This window comes from Trachinotus anak, unplaced genomic scaffold (genome assembly GCF_046630095.1).
Source record: "Trachinotus anak isolate AG129_WGS33_773 ecotype Australia unplaced genomic scaffold, CSIRO_AGI_Tana_v1 ptg000022l, whole genome shotgun sequence".
Taxonomy (NCBI): Eukaryota; Metazoa; Chordata; class Actinopteri; order Carangiformes; family Carangidae; genus Trachinotus; species Trachinotus anak.
Window position 1 is genome coordinate 316,036 of NW_027273873.1, and position 24,241 is coordinate 340,276.

General features: G+C 42.6%; 1 protein-coding gene across 1 annotated transcript; it reads right to left on the bottom strand.

Annotated features, from left to right (window-relative positions):
• Positions 1-455: 455 nt before the first annotated feature.
• bcap31 (B cell receptor associated protein 31) lies at positions 456-24,023 on the bottom strand. The gene is made up of 8 exons (XM_071458784.1): positions 23,886-24,023; positions 21,395-21,494; positions 18,749-18,849; positions 17,592-17,736; positions 12,216-12,351; positions 5,675-5,801; positions 5,479-5,579; positions 456-4,192 (listed from the first exon to the last, which is right to left on the bottom strand). Exons 2-8 carry the CDS (start codon positions 21,484-21,486, stop codon positions 4,166-4,168), a joined length of 729 nt encoding a protein of 242 aa, XP_071314885.1. The 5' UTR covers positions 21,487-21,494; positions 23,886-24,023; the 3' UTR covers positions 456-4,165.
• Positions 24,024-24,241: the final 218 nt, after the last annotated feature.

Below are 24,241 nucleotides of genomic sequence, written 5' to 3' on the forward strand. Positions count from 1 at the left end.
CAGTTTGTTTTCTCAGATGACAACTTAAATGTCTCATTAGTTTGGAACAACGGTGAAAACCAGAGTTTTCAGCTGTAGATTTTTGATGAAGTCTTGTTGTTTTCCTGATTCCAGATTTTCACTTTCGGTTTCCCGCCAATATTCTTCAGGAAAAACTCATGTCACAAAGAACTGGAATCAAAGAAAATACCTGTAGACTGTGTAGATGCTCCTTCAGTGGTTTTCTGTGTCTTGACTGTGAAGGGTCCAGATTCAGTTCACCTCAGAAATCTCCTGACACCTGTGAACAGCGCCATCTAGAGGTTAACACAACTGTCAGGACTAATTTACTGTCTGAGGATTTTTATAATAAAATAAAATATAAAAGAAAACAGCTCCTTTTGCAGAGGAAGCGTCTTTAAACACAGAAATATTTGTATGAGGTTTGGTCTGAAGCTTCATTAAATTGACAGATGCCTGTTTTCGTCAGTTTATTGAAGGTGACAACTAAGATTAAACCTTGGAAACGTTTTAACCAACACATGCATTTATCAGCTGACAGACACACACAAACATGTTTCATCTGAAAAATTAAAGGTGATGAAACACACAAAAGTCTTCTGTGCATTATCAACTTTAAACAGTGATGCTCCTGCTCAACATTTCTTAAAGCTGTAACTGGATTAACCAGAAAACAAGGCAGTAATCACATAATAAAACCTAAATACAAAAACTTATAATAAATGCACATTCAGCATCAACAGACCAGTACAAACAAGATAAAGTTAGATAAAAGGAATGACTTCCTGTTCGAGGATCTAAGTGTTTCAATATGTCCTTGTTTTTCACAGGAATCAGAAACAAAACCATCAAAATGTTTAATTGTGAGGAACAAGAACATTTCTTGGGGAAACAAGAAAAAAAATCCCCCAAATGTGACAAAATAAAAGTTTCTGTTAAATGCTTACTGGTGTGAAACCATCCATACAGAGTTATCCAATCAGAGTTTTCTTGTTGTCTCTAGGCAGAGAAAAGGTTAACTGGCTCACTCATTGGTCAGGAGTTCATAACCGCGACAGGTCTGAACTCGCCATAGTCGAGTGTGTTTGTTTAGAAAGCAGCAGGTGAAGTAATCAATCACATTTGGATTTAGAGTGGGTGGGGCCAAACGTCTCTGCCCACCCTCCTGAAGCCTCGAGGTTAGAGACCAGAGACATCACACAGCAGAAATCGTCATCAGATTTTTGAATAGGTGCGCATGTTGTCTTCACCTGAACCTCCCAAGGTGAAAACTCAACAGAACATTACAGGGACACTTTTCATTTGTAGGCAGTGAAATAACGAAAGCAAAAATACCCAGAGTTGCCTGCTGGAAGTTGAAAATATTGTTTTCACATTGGAAGAAGTAAAGAAAACATTTTCTAACCGTCTACGTACGTCACAACAACCTGGAAAACTTTCCTGAAAAACCTGCTGGATTCTTTTGATCTGTGGAAACTTACAGACTAAAGGAATGTAAATAAATGAGGAACAGACATCAGACTTCATGACCTCCTCAAAGGTAGAGGAGTCACCACTGGTAAATCTGAATTAATTACACTTTTGTACTCATGGTTTCTGTAAAATGAACTGACAGTTTGAATAATGGAGAATCTAACGATGTGTTAAACTGGTTGCAGGGCGGCCCAGGAGTCGAGTGGTTAGGGCGTGTACCATGTTGACGCTCTTAGCAGGCAGTCACCGGTTTGACTCCCGACCGGTCCGACTCTTTCCTGCATGTCATTCCCCTCTCTCTACCCCCTTTTCTGTCAGTCTCCACTAAGCTTTAATAAAAGCATAAAAAGCCCCCCAAAAAAAACAACTGGTTGCCCCGGTGATCAGGTGGGTTTAAGAGGCTCCGCCCCCCTCAGGTGCATTGTTTTACTCCTGTTTAAGTTTCATGGAGAAAAATAGCAAAATCAACAAAATTATTAGCTGAGATACAAGTGAATGCTTATAGGGAAGTGAAGGTGGGGGTAGTGGGGGGGAAGGCAACCATTTACAACCAGAAACTCATCACCCTCAGCCCTGGATATTTTCAAAATAAAGGCAGCTGATGTGAGTGAAGACCTCAGTGGGAATTTTTGGATATCACCTGCTTGTGTTCTTGCACTTCCTGTGAAGAAGCTCCAGGTCTGAGCTCGTCTTCCTCCACAGCCATGAATCAGGACTTCTGGTTCCAGGGGCCCCTATCAACATCCAAGGGAATCTGGACTATGTAAACCTGATATCATCTTCAAGACGGAGTCAACAGCAGCCACACAGTTCTCACGTGTTTCACTGCTGCATATTCACAAACACTGATCTAGTTAAATTACCAGAAGCTGACGGCTGCTCAGTGACCCTGGGGTTCGGGGGCAGTGATCAGCTGTTCAATGGAAAAGCAAAAGTAACTTAGAAAAACCAAAATTCCCACTGAGACCTTTCAGACCTTTTGATTAATTTTATTTGATAAGACCACACATGATGTGTAAATAATGTTTAACTATAATGTGAGTAACACATCATTTTACTTTGTTTCAGGAGAGAAGAAGAAGTTTCTCCCTCAGGCACCAGCTCAACTTTTTCACCCTCATTTCACTGTCCACAAATTTGGCCCCAAAATTTGACTTTAAGATTTCCCCCATTTATTTTCTCTTCAACAGGTGATATGAAGACAAACAGCAGCTCAGAGTCACATGAGCTGTAGAAGGAAAATGTGAAGTCTGATGGAATTAAACTCCTAACACGACACATTTAAATCCTCCTGTTTACACACAAATATCTCATGTGCTTCTTCCTAAACCAACAACACTGAGGCTTTTAGACTGGGGCATTTACTCTCTAGAAAACAACACATACTGAAATGTTGTTGACTGGAGAAACTGAGCAGTAACAGATTCTGGAACTTCTGCCAAACTGTGCTGACACTGGGGAAATATGCAGCTGGAGACGGGTGAGGATGGTTTCAGATTGACGAGGCCCAGAATCAGATACAGATGCTAGAAGAGAGTCGCCTGTTGTTTCACCACCGAGAAAATCTCACACACAACAACCCAGACACTAACTGTTAACACAAAACTAACTGTTCAGTTAGAAACAGAAACAAATCACCAACAAACCAAACAAAAAAAACAAAACAAAAAAAAAAAAAAAAATCACCCGAACGAGGACGCAGAGCTAATTAAACCCACCATGTTTATCACCAGGCAACGAGGACAGAACAACAAAGACTGGAGTTTCTTCTGGTCGCTGTTTCTGCTCAAGTCATGTGGTGAATAATGATCTGCAGATGTCACATGATGGTAAAAAAAACTTCAGGATCTTAAAGTAAACTGGTGCTGAAACAACAATCAAGGGCTGTAACTCTAATGTCTTCTGTTGTTTCACTGTTCAGACTCTTTGAGATCAATTATTGATCAAACTTGGAGCAGAAAACGTGACAGAAAGATTCAGATCCTTTGTTTCGCTTGTTTAAAGTGACTCAGATAAAAACCAGGTCTGACTGCAGGTCCAAACTTTAAGAAAGCATCAAACACCTTTCTTAATCTAACTTTACAACATTTCAAATCAAGAATTTAGAGGATTTCACTTAATTCAAGAATAGAAGTGAGATAAATTTACAACCTGTTATTTACCCAGTGATTTCTGAAGATGTATTTTATTCTGTAAGAGAGAGTGAAGGAGCCGTTTGAACCCAGAATGTGAAAAACATTCATCAGTACAGTGGAACAGGGCTTTTCTTATTCTGGAATGACACTCATCAGTTTCTGTAGAAAACATGATTTAAATTCAGGTTGTGCCAGGAAACAGGAACGATCAGATCAAATGTAACAACACCAACATGTTTAACTGTGACTCTGCAGTTTCACAGTTGTACAAAAAGAACATCGACAGCGACTGAAAACAGCAACGTGGAAAAAAAGTGAAACAAAAACAAAAACTTCAGTACAAAAGAAAAAAAAAAACAGCTGATCTTCTCAGTCTTCTGACAGAGCAGTCAGTCTAATGAACCAATCACAAACCCGGTAATGTCAGCTGACTTAAATGGAAGTGACATAACGTTGCTGAGCCGTACGTCGAGGTGGATACAGAAGCTGCAGACCGTTTGTCGAGGACGTGAAGATGATGAAGATGAAGGTGACAGAAGCTTGAAACCGTCTGTTCCTCAGTCTGATTTCTTGTCGCTGCTCGCCTGCAGACAGAGAACAGGGAGGTAAAACACGCTGCTGCAGACAGAACAGGGAGGTAAAAGAAAACCTACATGGGGGAAAAGGGAACAGATAAATGATTAAATGTTTTCAAAGACCGAACCAAGAAAGTATCTAAAATTAATTAATTAAAAATTTAACAATGAAGGATCTGAAAAATAAACAGAGCTGGTGACGATTAGATCAAAGAGAAAATAAATGAAGTTTTAATATATCTGTATTTATTCAAACAACTGATTCCAGGAAAAGTATGAAGCTTCATATTTGCTCTTACACTCCATTCTAATTATTAAATGATTATTTCATTGTTTAATTGACCATACAGAGCTGGTCTTGTTTCTCTGAACAGTTAAAAAGCAGAGCAGCTGAAGGTTTATGATGTTTTTTTCTGATGGTATAAAATAAATGAAATAACTTTCTGAAGATCAGATGATGTAAGTTACTCACAGAATTAATGTGACTGTGTGAAACTCTTACAGTCATCAGGGACCCAGATAATTAAAAACAGAGAGATTAATGCTGATTGTTCATCTGGTCTGTTCTTTCAGAACCAAAGAAAACTACAGGAACCTGAAAATCTTCACATCTGAGAAACTGAAACTGGAGAATTCTGACATAAAAATGACTCAATTATCAGAATTGTTCTTTTTCTGTCAATCAACTAATCAATGAATCTCCTGATTGTTGCAGCTCCATGAGAAATAATAGATTTGACAGGTTGGTCGTCACAGAGCTTCAGGAGTCCAGGTTTTTTTTCAGCCTGAACTGGATCCAAAACTGAAGCAGGAGTCAGATCCAAATCCTGAGTCCAGATCCTCAACGTGTGCACAACCACACAGACAAGTGTGTGTGTGTGTGTGTGTGAGTGTACTTGTACTTGCTACATAGTAAGGACCAAAAAAAGTATTTTACTAACAGAGTGAGGACATTTTGGCCGGTCCTCACTTTTTGAGACACCTTAGGCACTCAGGTGTGATGGTTAAGGTTAGAGTAAGGAGCTAGGGAATGCATTATGTCAAGGAGTGTCCTCACAAAGATAGAAGTGTGTGTGTGTGTGTTTGTTACATAACTCTGTGTGTGTGTGTGTGTGTGTGTGTGTGTGTGTGTGTGTCTCCTCTGTCAGGCACATTTAAGGTGGACCAGCTGGGGACGTCACAGTGAACAGCAGCTTCATCCTCTGGTTCTGACTCCAGATGATGAGCTGAACGATCAGGAATCGTTTAATTTCTAATCTGTAACGTGTGTGTGTGTGTGTGTGTGTGTGTGTTACCAGCAGCTTGCTGTGCTCCTCCAGCAGTCTGTCGTACTCCACCGTCAGGTTCTCTGCCTGCTTCTTCATGGCTCGAACGTCGCTGTCTGACTTCTGCAGAGCTGAAAGCACAAACCACAGACATCAGGTGTCATCTCCTCACCTGCAGCTGTAGCTCCTCCCCCATGTCCCTCGCCTTCTCCTCCCCCTCACTCACCTTTCTTGGTGGTGTCCAGCTCCTCCTTCAGGGTCTTCACCTCCTCTTTCAGGGTCTTGTTCTCCTCCTGCAGTCCTGCTGCCTTCTTCCCGGCCTCCGGCACCTCGATCCCGGCCTCACGCAGTTTCTATCCAGAGAAAACAGACGAGAACGTGTTCAACATGTTTCTGTTTCTAAACTTCACAGAACTGTTTATCAGAAAAGTCAAACTATTCTGAAAACTGAATCTTTTCATTCACAGTCTTTTGTCACAGATCATTTTGATTTCAAGACGTTGCCTCGAGCTCAGTGATAATTTTTATTTTCACTGAATAAATGATGAATTACAAAACAACAGTCAGCAGTTAATTCAACAAAGAAAATAATGGTTTGTTGCAGCCATTTATATTTTGGAAAGAGTTGTTTTATAGTGAAACATGATCTGATGATGAACAAATGTTCTTTGGACTGGACTGATCTGGACTGATCTGGTCTGGTCTGGTCCAGTCTCTGGTCTCCAAATTACAGTAAAAGCAACATCGAGGTAACAGAAACATGTGAAACTAAACTTGATCTGGAACTAAAAGTCTGATCTGTGAGGCTGCTGGACAGTTTGACTCCGCCCACTCAGAGACCAACAGGTGTTCATACCAAACACCTCCTGACTTCAGACTGACACACCAGCTGCTGTGTGTGTGTGTGTGTGTGTGTGTGTGTGTGTGTGTGTGTGTGTGTGTGTGTGTGTGTGTGTGTGTGTGTGTGTGTGTGTGTGTGTGAGAGAGTCAGACACTGTAGCAACAGAAAAATCCTGCCTTCTGATTGGCTGTCATGGGACAGTTTCACTCATATATGGACACCTCAGACATATCTCTGTTCAGCAGCTGTAAACGATGTTATCAATCAGTGTGTGTTCACACACACACACACACACACACACACACACACACACACACACACACACTGTTTATTTGTGTCTATTTAAAGTGACACTAAAGTTTCAGTCTCTTCATGTTGGAACTTCCAAAGTTTGACCAGTTCAGTTTCCTTCATCTGGTACTATTGCTAACAGTGTGTGTGTGTGTGTGTGTGTGTGTGTGTGTGTGTGTGTGTGTGTGTGTGTGTGTGTGTGTGTGTGAGTGAGAGAGAGAGGAGCGCTCAGTATTCACACCTGTCTGTGTCAGTGCGGCTGCAGCGGTACAAACTTGTTGCGTTTCCTCAGTGATACAGTTACACATGTAAATGACAAAACTGCACCAATGTGAGGTGAATCATCTGGTTTGGTTCAGGATCAGGTCGGAGTCACTGACTCACTGTGGAGCACTTCTTCTATGTTACTGTGTGCAGGTATTTAACTCTTTGTTGTCCAGTGTTACACTGTGAAAACAACTGTTCTCAGTTATTCTATGTTCTCATCTAAAATGTGGTGAAAGCAGAAAATCACCATGTTTGAGATTCACCTGGAATAAAGTGACTAAGTCAAACTTTTCCAGGTGTGAGTATGAGGACGTGTTCTACATCATTATGAAGAAAATAAAAACCAGTTTCTGGCAAATCAGCAGCTTTTAAATCCAGTAACCTCACTCATGAGCATCAGAGTTCATCTGGTAAAAACAGCTGATGTAAAATACTTGTTAAAAATGAGACTAAAACAAAAACCACGAACCCGTGGAACTGTTCCGTTATGTCACTGGACGACACTACATATATTAACAGTACATGATTATTATCATCATCATCATCTGTTTGGACACAAAGCAGATCAGAGGTGGAAGAAATCCTCAGATCAGCTGCAACGATTGGTCCGAAAATTATCCACCAACTATTCTGATCATCAAATAATTGCTTTGTCATTTTTTAAAAATCAAAATATTCTCTGGTTTCAGCTTCTCGTGTGAAGTTTTGCTGTTTTCTTTTTATTTTGTGTGACAGTGAATTAAAAACTGTCGTCGCACTAAATCAGCACAAAAATCAACGTTAACACAGAGAAACTGAACACAACAGGCAGGATTTTACTGTAGCTGCTTTAACTACGTCATATACACTTAGGTTGAGAACCACTGGACTAAACTAAGGGCCGAGCCCCTCCAGAGGGTCGACAAACTGAGGGTTGTCAGTGAGTGGACTCTGTTCTCGTGTGAGAAGGAGAAACTGAAACATAACGAGGACACAACCAAATGTTGATTCATTCTTTACAATCAGAAGCAAAAAAGATTTTTAATGATGTTCTGTTTTATAAACTGGTGGAAGATGTGATCTTTGTTCACATGATCTTTATGTAGTGCATTAAAATGGGATTGAAATGTAGTGGAGGGGTAGTACAAAGTAGGAAATGGAAATACTGAAGTAAAAAGTACAAGTACCTCAAAGTCGTACTTAGTCACTTCGCAGCACTGCAGCAGAGTGAGGCTCAAACGTCAGTAAACACCTGGTGAAAGTCAAATTGTTGAAAAGTGGAAGTCATTTGATGAGACTGAAGCGTCAGACTCGGCTCAGCTGGTAAAGTGCTGTCGCTAAGCGTGACAGAGTGAAACAGCTGGTGAGCTTCAGACCTTTAACTGGGCTTGGCCATAAAACCTAATTTTACTGAACCAAATACAGCAGCACGAGGTCTCAGGTTCAGAAAGGCCACAGGATCTCAAAGATCCTCATTCAACCAATTAAGCTGTGAAATACAGCCTCACATGTTATCACACAGTTCAACCAACACCTCTGTAGGGATTAAAAAAGAAAACAGAACTAATCACAGGCTGCGATTTGACCGAACACTTTTCTGTCAGACATCTTCTCCTGAAAACCGCAGTCAGAGAAAAATAACTGAAGGCATCTAGATGTGACCCGGGGTGGACCCAGGACCCACTGGAGGGATCACAGGAGTCTGGACCCACTCAGGACTGTTGTGGAGACACATTCACTCTGGGACAACACGTAGGTCTGTCTGTCTGTGTCCCCTCTGGCCTGGGAACGCCTCAGGAAGAGCTGGAGAGAGGGACGTCTGGAATAACCTGAGGATGGATGGATGACTGGACCAACATAAAGCAGTCCAGTACCACACCACCGCTGACTATGACCTCCATTACATCATCAAACGGTGCCATCAAGTGTCTCAAACAGCCTCAGGTCTTCAGGTGCTGGATCCAGGTGTTAAACTTTCCTCTGAGGCTCCATGTTGACATGACTTCATCACCTTCATGCTGCAGGTCTCCTGTTCTACCACATCCCAGAGGGGATCCACAGGTTCCAGGTCTGAGACTGAACTGGACTCAGTGTGATGTTGATGAAACCAGTTTGTGACGTGGATCATTATCCTGCAGGAAGCAGCTGTTAGAAGATGGTGAACTGTGGCCATGAACCAGGACTGATCGGTGTTAAGACCCAAAGTGAGTCCAGAAAACACCCCCACACCATCACACCACCACCTGGACAGGTTGGTCCATGGATCCAGACTCTGACCCCTATTATTCTTATGAAGTGTTGTTAAATAAAATAATTCAAAGAGTCAAAGATCATCTCATTTATTGTTTTATCCACTGTGGTTTTACATTTGTGGATAAATTCATCAGTTGAGTAAGAACTTGATTCTTATCAGTTTTACTGCCTGACAGTGTGATGTAAATTATGAGAGAGGCCTCATGTAACACTGACAACACACACACACACACACACACACACACACACACACACACACACACACACACCAGCAGCAGCAGCAGCAGCAGTTGTGTCACCTTGAGTAACAGTGTCTGCAGTGAAATTACATCGGCCTGTCAAAAATAGTGACGGAGTCTATCAGAGTCTCACGTGTTCCTGCAGCTTCTCTGCAGCTCCACATGCACATAACTGACCTTCGAGGCTCCACACACACACACACACACACACACACACACACACACACACACACACACCACCACAGCGGCTGCAGGAAAGTATCATCACAATGATTAACACAAATTAAATCAGGGCTGCAATTAACTATTATTGTAATTGTAATTTATAGTAACAATTATAATTTCATATTTCCAGATGCAACGTCTTTGTGCCTCGTTTTGTCCAATAGTCCAGATTTATTTAGTTTAGTGTCACGTACAACAAGGAAATGCATGAAATCCTCAAATCTGAAAAGTTAAAACCATCAAATTCTTTTTTTACGACTAAAATAAAGCTCTGAATGAATCTGAGCTCAGACCTGAACAAACCAACCGTCTTATAAATGGGTAACGAGCTGCATGTTGTTCACAGAATCATTGTTAATTAGCTACAGCTGAGAAAACTGCTCATCAGAGCCGACAATAATCAACAATCACTGATTATATAAGTCAGAACTGTCCGGAGGTTACAAATTACATTTACTCTAAAGCTAAAATGAAAACACAGAACACAGAGTGACCAGACTGTCCCACCTCAAAGGCTCCTTCTCTCCTGGGCAGCCAAGGTGGATCCTTCATGACCCAACATACCCCAAGATTCATTGTGCTTCACTAATGAAAATATTCTATTATTAACTGTTAATGTCAGTGTGTTTCAGCTCAGTTCAGCAGTAACTGTACAACTGTTAAAACCAAGCACCTCCAGTGTTTGAGTTAAAGTTATAGTGATTCTGTGGGAGCCGGTCGACAGTGGAGCTCAGTTCAACCTGCAGGACTTTCTGTTTCCAATAAATTCATGACGAGGAGTGTAAATGAGTTCACTGTGTCTCCAGGCGTCTTTACTGTAGAAATCTGTCAAACAGCCAACAATCACAGCTGTGACAGATGAAGAGCTCAGAACGACTGAAGCCTGAAAGATGATTCAGAGAGACTGGTCTCGCTCCAGTCAGAGGGACAGTGAACGGCCTCCAGACGTCCACAGCAGCACATTCAACATTTGAGTGAGATGGAAAACATCGGACATGAAGCACCTCTCTCCTCCTCCCTCCGTTCTGACAGCAGAAACACTCTGACCTACTTTAACTGTTTTTATCTGCATCACATGCTCACAAGAGTTTGTTGCCATAACCAAATCTACCCACAGGGAGATCACAGTGCCATCTAATGTCACATTCTTCAACCACGCCCTTGATGATTTCACATGGACGCCACCGTAGCCAGGGGGAAATCCCAGAGTTAACATAACCAGCTGGTAACCAGCTTCTTGGTGCTGGTTAACTAACATGGTTCTAGTGGAGCAGGTAACTCCAACTGTTGTAAATGCAGCGCTGTAACAGCAGCAGAGTTTTACTTCACAAAGACAATGCAGTGTTTTCCCTCTGAGGTGTTTTTCTTCTTGGTCACATGTTCATGAAATTATTCTGTCAGAAAGGACCAAACACGACTTTATCAGTCAGTGAAAAACACCTCTGACCAGCGACAACAACGTTTTCCTGGAAACCAACTGAACTCAACTATCATGAATCAACGGTGTGTGTGTGTGTGTGTGTGTGTGTGTGTGTGTGTGTGTGTGTGTGTACACTTGTGCTTGCTACATAGTAAGGACCAAAAAAAGTATTTTACTAACAGAGTGAGGACATTTTAGGAAAGTGAGGACATTTTGGCCGGTCCTCACTTTTTGAGACACCTTCAAATCACATGTTGAGGGTTAAGACTTGCTTTTAGAGTTATGGTTAGAATTAGGTTTAGGTTAAGGTTAGGGTCAGGGTCAGGGTTAGGCACTTAGTTGTGATGGTTAAGGTTAGGGTAAGGGGCTAGGGAATGCATTATGTCAATGAGTGTCCTCACAAAGATAGAAGTACAAGTGTGTGTGTGTGTGTGTGTGTGTGTGTGTGTGTGTGTGTGTGTGTGTGTGTGTGTGTGTGTGTGTGTGTGTGTGTGTGTGTGTGTGTGTGTGTGTGTGTGTATGCTTGTCACATGCAGATGAAGCAATTTCTCCTTTTAGCAGTGGAGAACTTGGTGATCTCCTCACCCTGGACAAACCCCGGTCAGATTACCACAGAGTGTGTGTGTGTCAGAGACACTGTGAATGAGCTACACAGATTGAATGTTATGTGTTGCTCTATGAATATTTTCAGTGTTTACTTGGCCTCAGCTGCAGATCAGTGCTGCCTCCTGCTGGTCACACACTGACAGTCACATTAAAGACACAGCATCAATGGATCAGGAGACAACAGGCCCTGGACACAGATATGTAACAGGGACCCTCACTCCTGATACATAGGAGAAAGAAGAAACAAAATGACTGGTCATCAACGGTCATTGTGTGTCTTTATGGTCATTTTGTGTTCCTGAAGAAGTGTCACTGTTGGACAGCGCCGAGAAGACGATCAAACTTGACTATCCAGAGGAAGTAAAAGTCGTAACAAGGTTTCCGTAGGTGAACCTGCGGAAGGATCATTACCGTTTCTGAAGCGGTAATTAGCCTCTGGTCCAGGGGCCCCGGGACTCCACGGGCCCCTGGTCAGTAATCCATCCATGCAGACAGACATGTTTAAACTAATGTGTCGTTTCATCCTTTGTTTCACGACAGTTTCTACCAACAAAATGCAGCTTTTCAGTCTCAAGGTTAAGTAATGTGTTTATCTGTGTGTGTGTGTGTGTGTGTGTGTGTGTGTGTGTGTGTGTGTGTGTGTGACCTCTTGCAGCAGCTCGTTCTCCTCCATGTATTTCTTGGCGGCGGTGCTGGCGCCCTCTGCCTGCTTCTTGAAGGCTTCGTTGGAGGCCATGAGTGAGGCCTGCTGGGAGAGCAGCGTGGCCAGACGACGCAGTAACCTGCAGAAACGAGACGCACGATTGGTCAGTGAGGTTACAAAGACTGAAACCAAACCTTCACTGTTTAGCTTTCATATTGATGTCACTGATCAGAGGTCAAGGAGCATATCAGACCGAAATATTTACACTTATGTATCTGGGCTTAGAAAGCATGACATTGCTTTTTATTGGGCAATTAGCAAATTATCAAGATTTGCAAATTATTTTTTTCTATTAATCAGTTTACATTGTTTCATGTTTGTCAAATGTCAAACATTTGCTGGTTGCAGCTTCTCAAATTTGAGAATTTACTGTTTTCTCAGTCAAACAAAAGGGGTGGGGGTGGGTCGGGTCCTGCTTCTGGTCTAGAGCTGCCGCTAATGATTAATCTGCAAAATATTTTCTTGGTTCATTCATTAATGTTTTAGTCAACCGAGCTACAGAGTGTGACTACTTCACTGGTCTGTGTGTGTTTGTCATGTTTCTTTGTTGGATGTGGGTGGAAAAAAAATAAGGTGTGTCCTTGTGTGTCTTTGTGTGTGTTTATACGTGTTTGACTATTGGTGGCTGACCACAACTGACATCATATCCTGGTTGGGATAAGGAAACTCCTTGTTCAGTGTTTTACCATCTTTCAAACACACAAGTAACTAACTATTATTTTCATTGTTAATTAATGTGCTGATTATTTTCTAATTTAACCAAATCAACAGTTTGGTTTACAAAGAAAATATTTTAAAGTAGGACAAGAAAAAGCAAAACATTTTCTGTGCTCCTAAAATATGTGATGAAAGTTCGGTGCATCAGTGCAGCCGACGTGAAAAATGTTTTGTCAACACTCTGACGACAGTTGATAATGAGAAAGAGCAACAACAACACAACAAAACCACCTGAGACTAACTGCTGCAACAGCTGTTAGACGTCCACATACACCCCTCTGTGTGTGTGTGTGTGTGTGTGTGTGTGTGTGTGTGTGTGTGAGTGTGAGTGTGAGAGAGAGAGAGAGAGAGAGAGAGAGAGAGAGAGAGAGAGAGAGAGAGAGAGAGAGAGAGAGAGAGAGAGTGTGAGAGTGAGAGTGAGAGTGAGAGTGAGAGTGAGAGAGAGAGAGAGAGAGAGAGAGAGAGAGAATTAGACCATCTGTCATTCAGGCTTCAACACATCACTCACAACCTAATATAGCCATTCACCACTTTACATACATATAGTAACAACACGTACACGCACACGCACACACACACACACACCTGACATTTCCCAGCTGAAGTGTGAGTGTTGTGCGTATTGTATGTGCAGTGCGTGGCATTGACAGGCAGTGATGTAATGGTGGCTCACATCAGGAGTGGGCATGACTGTAGGGGGCAACCGGAGGGGCAAATATACAGAATAACTGCCCCCATTCCTAACAGTCACAGGTCTGTGATGGAGCAGCTGGATCTGATTAAAGGAGCAGTTTGCTATTTTATTTATCTACAGAGATTTTTATCAGGACAATCCAGCTGAACACAACCAGGACCTGTACGGGTCAGTGACCAGGACCGGGTCAGGACCGGATCAGGGGGCTCCTGGACCAACAGACCAGCCTCTGTATGAAGTGATGATAATATTTCTTCTCAGAGTCTGTGTCTCTGTGCAGGGGCTGAACATTGACGGATGATACATCATGTAAAAGTCGTTTGGTCCATTATGAGTGGATGAGCTTCCTGACAAGTCGTGACTAACATTACCGTTTGTGACCTGCAGGAAGACATTCTCAAGACCTGTGTAAATGAAATGTAAGACTTTAAAAAACCTCATCACGCTCTGCAGATCTCAGACACCCTGAGAAACCGCAGGTGCTTTGGACTGAGATGAACCGAGCTCAGAGATTTTAATATTTTTGAGATAATCCATCACAGTGAAGCGACATTTTGTTTACTGTCACGTCGTATCGAAGCTGCAGGCGAATATACATCCTGACACACAACATCCTGACACACAACAGAAGCAAAGAGAGACTATCCTCCAAACGCGGATGAATTTCTGACCTGAGCTGAACCTAAATGGAGCAAAGATGCTTCAGTTTCCTGTTTCTGGTCGTACTGAGAATCTGGGGCCGGCTTCAGTGTCCAGAAGAAGAAGAAAATGACTGCAATCTGTAAAAACAAACCACTAATGATGAGCCATGTTTTCCTCTGTTTTGTTACTGGTCAGCGCAGGTATCATTGATTGTTACCATGGTTACAGTGGTCTTAGACCTGAGTTGGTCTGGAGGTAAGGTCTCAGTCTGTATTTCTGTGAAACGGCCCCTGATCTGATCTGATCTGATCAGCAGCTGGATCGACATGACTGAGCTAAAGAAGATAACAGACTCATCTTCCTACCAAGAAAGAGAAATTCCACAGTGAAGGACAGAGACGAACTGGAGGGTTGGCGGTTTGCCCTGATCAGTCTCACACCATTAAAAATCTGATTTATCTTCCTTTTGCCGTTTGCTTTGTCAGTCAAGGATAATTATGTGCAAACTATGAGAATCTGAATAAAGACCAGCTATGTATAATCTATAATAATCCAGAACAAAGAGGTGCAGATGGTGGTTTCTTACGGAACAAGGCTGAATGAAAATACTGTGAGAAAATGGAGCATCACTGGCAGCGTTCAGTGAGGGGTGTGTTTGTGTGTTTGTGGGGAGGCTGTGTAACAGAGCGACTGTGTGTCAGAGCTCAGGTGAGGCAGGTGTGGTTAGCCATGAATGTAAGAGTCAATGTTTAGTTTGAGAGCAGCTCAGTTCACCCTGAAGCTGAAGGTCTCAGTCATTTCTTCAAACAGCTGATCTCTGTAGTTTTAATCAAACAGGAGGAAACAGTGACTTTGTTGGGACTATTTTCAGTGGCGGATTAATCCACATTTGGTGCTGTTGTGAGAATTTTGTGGCAGCAAGATGTTGTGTGTGGAATGAGAGTGTGTGTGCTGATGAAGGAACATGTGACCCAGTGACATCAGCTGTGTCTAAGTTCAGGGTCAGAGGCTGCAGCTGAAGGCCGATGATGTCACAGCAGTGCGACTAGACCGTCCCATTGGAAAGGTTCCTTCAGATGTTTCTTCCTGCTTCTTTTCCTGGGCCACAAAGGCTCCAACAGGTGGATCCTCCATGGCTCAACATATCCCACGATGCATTGCGCTCCAGTAATGAAAATAATGTGTCATCAAGCAGCACAGACAGAGTCTGAGGATCACGTTGTAAGTGTCAGTGTTGTGTTTCAGCTCGGTTAAAACCGAGGGCCTTAAAACCTCAGGTTTATGTTAAAAAAAGTTACGCATTGTGAAGGTTGCTAGGCAACAGGAGCCGTACTTTGTGATGCAACAGTAAGGGCAGGAACAACTAGTGACAAAGAGTCCTTCGTAGACCAGACCGTCTCATTCCAGTTCGGCCCTCATGGTCTACGACGACCATGAAGGGCTACGCCTCCGTAGACTGTGTCCTGTGGAGGATGCGGCCCCTGAACGGGGACACAGCTCATATGTCTTTGGAAACAGTGGAGCTCAATGGCCCAGAGCAGTCACATCTATCAGCCGCTGACACTGTTGGTCTGCTCCTCTGCAAACATCAGACATCTCAGTGGATCAGTGTCAGAGGGAAATGTAAACCAGCCTAAAGCTGTGTTGTGGATTAGGTCAAAAACAGAGGTTTTTCCATCTGAGGCGTCTGCAGGAGACGATGCTCTCAGTTCCAAATATGGCCGTCAGTCACTTCACAGGCCTGAAATAATCCGATCAGCTGCCAGCTCTTCAGCCTTTCCATAAACTCGTGCTCCATTTTTCCTTCTTGGCTGAACCTGGAAATTCCTTAGTCACCGTCCCAGCTCACAGCGGACCGCCTGTCCCCGGGCTCTGTCTAAATGCTGGAGCACTTCCTCCTGGACTCAGCAGCTGCTGCATCACATGCTCTGCTGCTGCGGTGAGTCAGCGAACAGCCACTGAGCAGCGACTAACTAACTCTGGTCTGAATCAGCTGACCACAAAACTTTCAGTTACATTTTTCAGTTTGACTTATTTAGATTCAGACCGACCAATCACAAACAACCCACAGCTCATCAATGTCACATGACTCTCAAGTAGCCAATTTATTGATTCCTATAATTTAGAACTAAAAATCAATGACTGTTGAATTTATATCATTATTTTATTTAATTATTATTTACTTCATGATACAATACTTTTATATGTCGAAAATCTTTTTAATTGAGGTTTTGCAGGTGGAAATAAAAGTTCAGTGCTGCTCAGTCATTAAAGAGAACTTTAGTCCTTAATAAGATGTAAACAGGTGAGTTCTATAAAATTCAGCCGTACAGGTGTCATGAAGGAGGAAATTATCTCTAGAGACCAGAGCAGTTTCTGTACCAGGCTGTAAACATGTTTCTTTCTGATGTAAAGTTGGACATTTGAACATGGGAGTCTCTGGGGACTGACTCACTGCTGGAGCCAGACTCTTCTCTGCTGGCTTCATTTTTCAGCTCTGGAGCTTGATGCTTGATATTTGTCTGCAGCACAATGTGTTGTTATCGACTGGTGCTACAGCTCACTGAGAGTAAGCAGGACGAAGGAGGCGTCCATGTTGGTCTGTGGCATCATTCCCAAGTGGAGTTATGCAGATGAGGAAATGTCAACAGCCACGGCTCATTGCTGCTGCTGACAGTTTGTCAGTAACTGTTGTCAAAGCAGTTAGTTAATCATTGATCATCCTCTGGTTCCAGCTTCTGACACATGAGGATTTTTCTGTTTTATATCAGGACCCTAAAAGACTGAAGAGGACTTGGGTCCAGGTCTTGGACTCATGGACCAGTAAAGACCAGAGTCTGAGAGGATGTTGGAGCTGAGTCAGTGTCAACAGCTCAGAGTCTGTTTCACTCAGAAACTTACAAAGGAACAAGGATCAACTTCAGGTTGTTCTGTTTCATAATCAGTTAATAACTTTATGGATCTTCAGCCCAACAACAAGCTGTCGTCCAATAAGAACGCACCACGTCACAGAACTCAGCAGCCAATCAGATTTAACGCAATCAGGGACAGTGAGAATTCACACTTCTGACCTCCATCCAATGAGGACGCTGAGGGATTTACGGTGACTGTTAATGGAAAGACGCACACTTGCATGCACACACACACGCGCGCGCACAGACAGCGACAGGCTGACTGATATAAATACAGAGGAATTTTACAGTAGGATGGAAAGAATGAGCAGCTGGCTGTGTGTGTGTGTGTGTGTGTGTGTGTGTGTGTCTTACAGGCAGAGCAGCAGAGCGAAGCCGGCGATGTACTCGTTCCTCTGAGCTCTGAACAGTTTCATGTGGATGTGTTCGATGGCCGTCGGGTTGTTGGTCAGGTCCACCTTCTCCGTCACACTGTACTTCCTCACCTCACGAAACGCATCTGCGCGCGCACACACACACACACACACACACACACACACACACACACACACAATAAAAGACATGAAGTACACCGTCATCATCATCATCAGTGATGAAGCAGACAGTGGTTAAACCTTGGGAGCAGTAAATGACCACCACCGTTATCCCCACTGGGGAGTGTTGACACATTATTGTGAGGTGGTGCTGACCTTGTAGTCACAGCTGATCTTCTGCTGTGTGATGTGAGGTGAAACCAGATCCAAACAAACCCCTTTAAAATGGACTGTATAAGTATTAATGTTGGATCTGATCTGGCTGAACCTGTCAGCTGTGGATCATCTGCAGTCAGTCACGTCTGCAGTTACAGATATCATCGCGCTCTCTGACTCTGAATACAGGTTTAACGTCTTTTCCCGCTCGGCTGCTCCTAACTACAGTTTAAACAACATGAAGCACTGTGGTGTGTTCACATAACAGAGATGAAAGGTGTGTTCATGATGAGCTGGCTCAGGTGAGGCCTCGACAGTGCAACACATACAGCACGTCCCACACTTCAGGTCTACTCAGGTACATCTAATCTATCCTTAACACACCTGTCTGAGCTGCTGCTGCAGTGAATGAGTGGAGACTTCTCTGTGCTGCTGCTGTGTCTACTCTCAGTCTGCATGTGAGGCGTTTAGGGGACATCTGTAAAGTGCATGGTTGGGGATCGAAACCTGGTTCCAAATTGGTTCCAAAATGCCAAGAACCGAGTAAAAAGAACTGAATTTCAGTTCCTACACATCTACACGGCTGTACAGAGCCACCTGCCAGGACCTGTCCATGTCCTGCATCATCGCATCAGCAGCTTTCTCTCAAGTCAGGGGCCAAATCCTTTGAAGACGTTCTGATCGTACAAAAGCTAGCGTCAGGTGAGGAGAGCGTGGGCGATCACTGCACCACACGGGCTCAAATGGCCTGAGCAACTCTCTCTACTGTCTACTATCCAATATAAACAACACACGGACACACACAGACACACACACACGTACCGATGAGCAGGAAGACGAGGATGGCGATGGCCACCATGAAAGAAGTATTTCCATACAGAGCGATGGTCTGGATGATACGAGACTTGAAGATCTTGTTCCACCTGCAGGATCAAACACAGAACCATCAGAACACAGTGGAGAACACACACACACACACACACCTTTGTGAGGACACTCATTGACATAATGCATTCCCTAGCCCCTTACCCTAACCTTAACCATCACAACTGAGTACCTAACCCTGACCCTGACCCTAACCTTAACCTAAACCTAATTCTAACCATAACTCTAAAACCAAGTCTTAACCAAAATGTCCTCACTTTCCCAAAATGTCCTCACTCTGTTAGTAAAAAAAGTTTTTTTGGTCCTTACTATGTAGCAAGTACAAGTGTACACACACACACACACACACACACACACACACACACACACACACGGCCTGTTAGTTAACCTGGAGCTCTGGCTCCATCTTGTGACAGGAAGAGGAAGTTCACATAAATCAGATTCTTCAGGTGAAGTCTGGTGACTCCAGGTTGTTCTGGACACTTACTCAGAGGAAAAACTGACCAAACGTTTCAGTGTTAAAGAAGAAAACATGACAAAAAAATCAGGAAAAGTGGATGATGTGTGTATGTGTGTGTTTTGTCAGGTTGTATTTTATTTACTGAAAAGCAGTGGGAGTCAGTCTGTCCAGGTTGAGTTCAGCTGGGGGCTGAGAGTTAAACAGACCTGAGACCAGCTCAGCTGAGCAGTGGCTGTAAATGTGAGGAAGCTTGATGAATCAACAAACAGCATCAGGCTGCAGGACACAAAACACCAGAAAACTGCATCACAGCTCTAAACTGTGATTGTTTGGACCGAAATGATCAGATATCCAAACACTGAGACACGTTCACAGTTTCACAACAGACACAACATTTAAAGAGAGAAACAGAGAGTTCACTGCTCAGGATGTTTAAACATTCAAATTATTTGTTCCAAATTTTAAAACAAGAGTTAAAAAAATAAAAGCAGCAGTTATCAATGGAAAATGTCATGAACTCAAATCAGACCCTCTTCACGCCATTGAGCTTCACTGTGTTCAAACAGGTTTGTGTCCCCGTCCTCCCTGCTGGGTCAGGTGAGCACTGAGAGCTGAACCTGGTCCAGACGAACAGACAGGGCTCAGAGATCAGTGAGGTCTCTGTTCTGTGCTGAGCTAATCAGAGCAGGAGTCATGAGGTCTGATGGTTTTAATCTGATCACAGTCACACACAGCTGCTCTGTGTTTGCTGTTTAAATCAATGAGCTTCTGATGAACTGTCTGACTTTAAAAGAGGCTTTAAATCTTCATACCTGTGGTTTTCCATGTTTATCTGAGGACAGAAGACTCGTTGGTGTAATGTTCAAATTAAAACTGGAATCAGCTCCTCGTGGTTGTTCCCTCCACCAACAGTCACTGTCTCTCCTTTCTCAGTTACAGAGCTGAATTATGACCACAAGTGTTTTTGCAGAATATAAGATTAAAAAAATGTCATCACTTTATTTTGTTAGACATTTGAAAATTTAATTTTCATTAAGCATTTGAGTTTAATTGTGTCATAATTAGTTTAGGAATGTGTGAGTTTCATGACATCACAGTGACCTTTGACCTCTGACCACTAAATTATGAAAGATGAGTTACAGACAAAGACTGAGCCGAGATTTCAGCTGATTCACTGTGAAATGATCAGAATGACAGAAGATCATTACATCAGAGAGCTGGGCCTCAGGGAAGCACTGGAGACTTTCTTCTACAGGAAGTAGCTCAGGTTTGTCCAGAATATCACTGGATTTGTTGTTAGGGGCTTTTTTAAAAATAAAAAAAAATAAAAAGTCTGTTAATCCAGCAGCAACGTCGCCAACACTGCCTGTTTGTGCCAAATCATTTTGAAAGAGCAACGAATGTTGGGGAAACTCCAGCTCTGTGTCAGCTGAACTGTGGTTCTTACTTCATCACTCAGATCCTGTTCAGACCTGCATCAACAGGCTGCTTCACTCATCCAATCACAAGTTGTCAGCCCTGAGTAGTCATTTCACACCTGCTTTATATGCAATAAACAGGTCTGTGTTGTTGTTTTTAATTAATATATATGAGAGAGAGAGAGAGAGAGAGAGAGAGAGAGAGAGAGAGAGAGAGAGAGAGAGAGAGAGAGAGAGAGAGAGAGAGAGAGAGAGAGAGAGAGAGAGAGAGAGAGAGAGAGAGAGAGAGAGAGAGAGAGAGAGAGAGAGAGAAGATGGGTTGAGTGAATCACAGCTATACAGTGAAACCATTAGAAACTGCAAAAATATTTTCAGTTCATTATAAACTGTGTTGGGACTAATCAGACTGTGTCAGAGGTCGTCAGTAGAGTGGGCGGTCCTTCACTGTGGTCCAGGACACGTTTGTGTTCAGACCTCCGAATGCATCTTGGGTGTGTTAACACCTGAACTTGGAGCCGTCCATCTGTAACTAGATCACCTGAGACAGATGTTGACACCAGGTCTGAACAGGGCCTCTGCAGGTCAGTGACATTCAGGTGTGCAAGGCTGGCAGGCTGCTCTCATCCTCAGTGTTACCTGCTGTTTATTATACTACAGCTGAACTGAGAAGCAGGACAGGTGAGCACAGGACAGGTGAGCACTGACCTCTTGGGTGAGATGAAGGGGATGCAGAGCAGCAGAACAAAGAAGACCTCAGCGTAGAGGAAGGTGGCCACGGCCGTCCACTGCAGACTCATCGTGACTCCTGAACACCAGACACAAAGAACAGGTTCAGGTGTCAGACACACCTGAGTCTAGGTGAGAGGTCCAAAGAGGCCGAGCAGCAGTTTTCAGTCTTTTAACAACAAGTAATATCAACCTGCAACTGGATTTTAACTGACACTGAAACCAACAAGTATTTTCTCTCAGTCTTTACTTATTTCATCAATAAAAAAAAAACAAACAAAAAAAAAAAAAAAAACAGACACATTATTGGTCGGGGAGTAACTTTACTGTTCGCTCAGGGTTCAGGTTTAATACACTCACATCATCTTTACCTGGAGCGTCCACTGTTCTCATTGTAAATACTGTTTAATTAAGTGATAAGACATTTGTAGAATTAAAGGGGGCAGAGAGAATTAAGCCCTTTGAACAGGAGAAGTAAGTTAATCCTACTTCCTCTACTCAAAGTAAAAGAAACTATGACAGTAGTTTTATTCCTTTTTCTACATTAAATGTGCAGATCAGTGGTGTTACATGTCTCCGACAGCCTCATGCAGGCTATAAAAGTGAAATTAAATCAAAAAGAAGCTGAAAGGCAGAGTCTGATGCGTTTATGTCTGAAGGTTTCTGAGACCCAGTCCTGATCCAGCAGGACACACTGCTCAGAATAAAACCAATTAAAATACCGAGCAGCTGAGTTTCCTCTCAGATGGGGACTGATCTGCCTGAAGCCGATTCCTGCATCTACAAAAGTCCACTCGGTTTCTAATGTATCAGAGCAAACCACCTGTCCAGTATTTTAGCAATACAGTAAATAATGTCCGTGTTAATATCATAATTAAGGCTGGAAATAATCATCAGGTTTTTGATCTAGGCCTGGTCTGATGTGGTCTGTGAAGCACCTTCTTTGTGTTTTCACTAATAGAATAAAGGAAACAGTTTACATATTAATCAAGTCCAGATTTGACAAGTTTAAATGTAGGTTTTTAAAGCTAGATCTGGTCTATTGTGGTCGGGATAGGGACGGTTACTGATTGCTGCTTCCATTGTGGGTCAGACTCCAGGTTCCTTATGTCTGAGTGGAGAAAACATTTTTTGTTTGTTTGTTTTCATCAATAAAATGAAGATTTCACAAATCTGAAAGTGGGTTTTAAACAGTGTTGGTTTTAGCTTGGATTACTGACACCCTTTGAAAACAATAATTGGATCAGTCACTAATTATTGTGCAATAAATCATTTTAGTTACAGAAATGTCAAAAACCTGCCATCAACAACTTTTCAGGATCCAAGGTGATGTCTTCAAATGGACCAAAAGCCCAAAACCCAGAGATGTTCAGTTCACTATTATCATCGTAATTATCATTATTGTCATAACACATGGTGGAATAAAGGCAGCAAATCCTCATATTTAAGAGGCTGGATCCTGAAAATTTGAAGAATTTGGTCTTTGTTGTCTGAAAAATGATTTAAAACAATAAACCAATCATCAATACAGTTGCAGATTATTTTTCTGTTCACCAACGAAATGTTTCAGCTAAACTCAACACTCTAATTTCCCTTAACTGCTGAATCAGAGGCGAACTTCTGCCTGATGATGTGCGGGACAGCGTGAACTGTGTGTGTGTGTGTGTGTGTGTGTGTGTGTGTGTGTGTGTGTGTGTGTGTGTGAGGGGGCGTGGCCGCTCAGAGCAGCTGTGTCATGCAGTGCTGCAACACGGCTGCAACTCCTGCTAACACTCAGAAACACACTCAGTTTATACCACGGGTCGTTTGAACAGATTAAACATGACAAGTCAGGGATCCTGCTGAGTCCGTGTTTGTTTACTGGGGAGAAAACTCAGATATATCACATTTTTCTCTCTGTAGAAACAGAAAAGGTACCAGATTTGTTGCTTACGTCCTCATTATTGAAATAAAACAACAGAGACACAACTGACAGGCTAATGACTTGAACAATGTTTTCTGATAACGTCAACCAGACTTCACTTAAAATCTGATCCATTTACTCACACGATGAGACTGTTTAAAGTCGGCCAAGCTGTTCGCATTGAAGTTAGTGTATTTGCTGGAAGCTGAATTAGACAATTTAAAACACAGAGACTGCAGTTTTTTAAAGCAGGATGTGCCTCATAACGTCAGGTTTAGGTCCAGTCTATTAGCTGAAATGTGAAAACAATTTTTAGCTAGCATGCTAACGCGTTACTGGCCACCTCTACCTGCTGGAAACGTGTATTACGTTTTTGTTCAGATATTCTTATGTAACATTACGTCCCACTGTTGTATAAAGTGTTTGAGTTTGTGTCGCCGAGTTTTAGGTTCCCACTCTCACTAACCTAACTAGTTGTTTTTAGCATGCTAACAGCAGTTAGCAAGCGTTTACTTCAGCAGGCAGTGATAAAATAAAACACCAGTCGTTCGGCAGGTTCGGACTCACCTTAGAAACTCCACAGACTCAGAGAAAATCAGTAATGAAGGTAACAGACGCGGCTCTGTCAAGTCAGTTAGCCCGTTAGCTTAGCTTCTTCTTATAAACACTGTCGTCTTCCGGCGTTTAATGCCACCTCATCCCGATCCCAACATGTGATTGGGTACACCGAGGCAGAGGGCGGGGCAGTGACGTACAGCTCACTACGTCACAGGAGGATAAATTCAAAATTAAATAGCTTTATTGGCTTAGAATAAACACTGACGAACAAAAAAAAAAAAAAAATTCAGAGAAAAGCAAAAAGTGTAGAAATAAATAAATAAAAATATATAAAAGTATAGAACTTCATGCACGAAATAAAACAA

Coding starts and splice junctions, on each gene's coding strand:
- bcap31 (XM_071458784.1), bottom strand. CDS start 21,486: ATGAGTCTGCAGTGGACGGCCGTGGCCACCTTCCTCTACGCTGAGGTC. Junction 17,737..18,748: donor CCTCGTCTTCCTGCTCATCG/GTACGTGTGTGT, acceptor GTGCGCGCGCAG/ATGCGTTTCGTGAGGTGAGG. Junction 5,802..12,215: donor AGAACGAGCTGCTGCAAGAG/GTCACACACACA, acceptor TTCTCTGGATAG/AAACTGCGTGAGGCCGGGAT.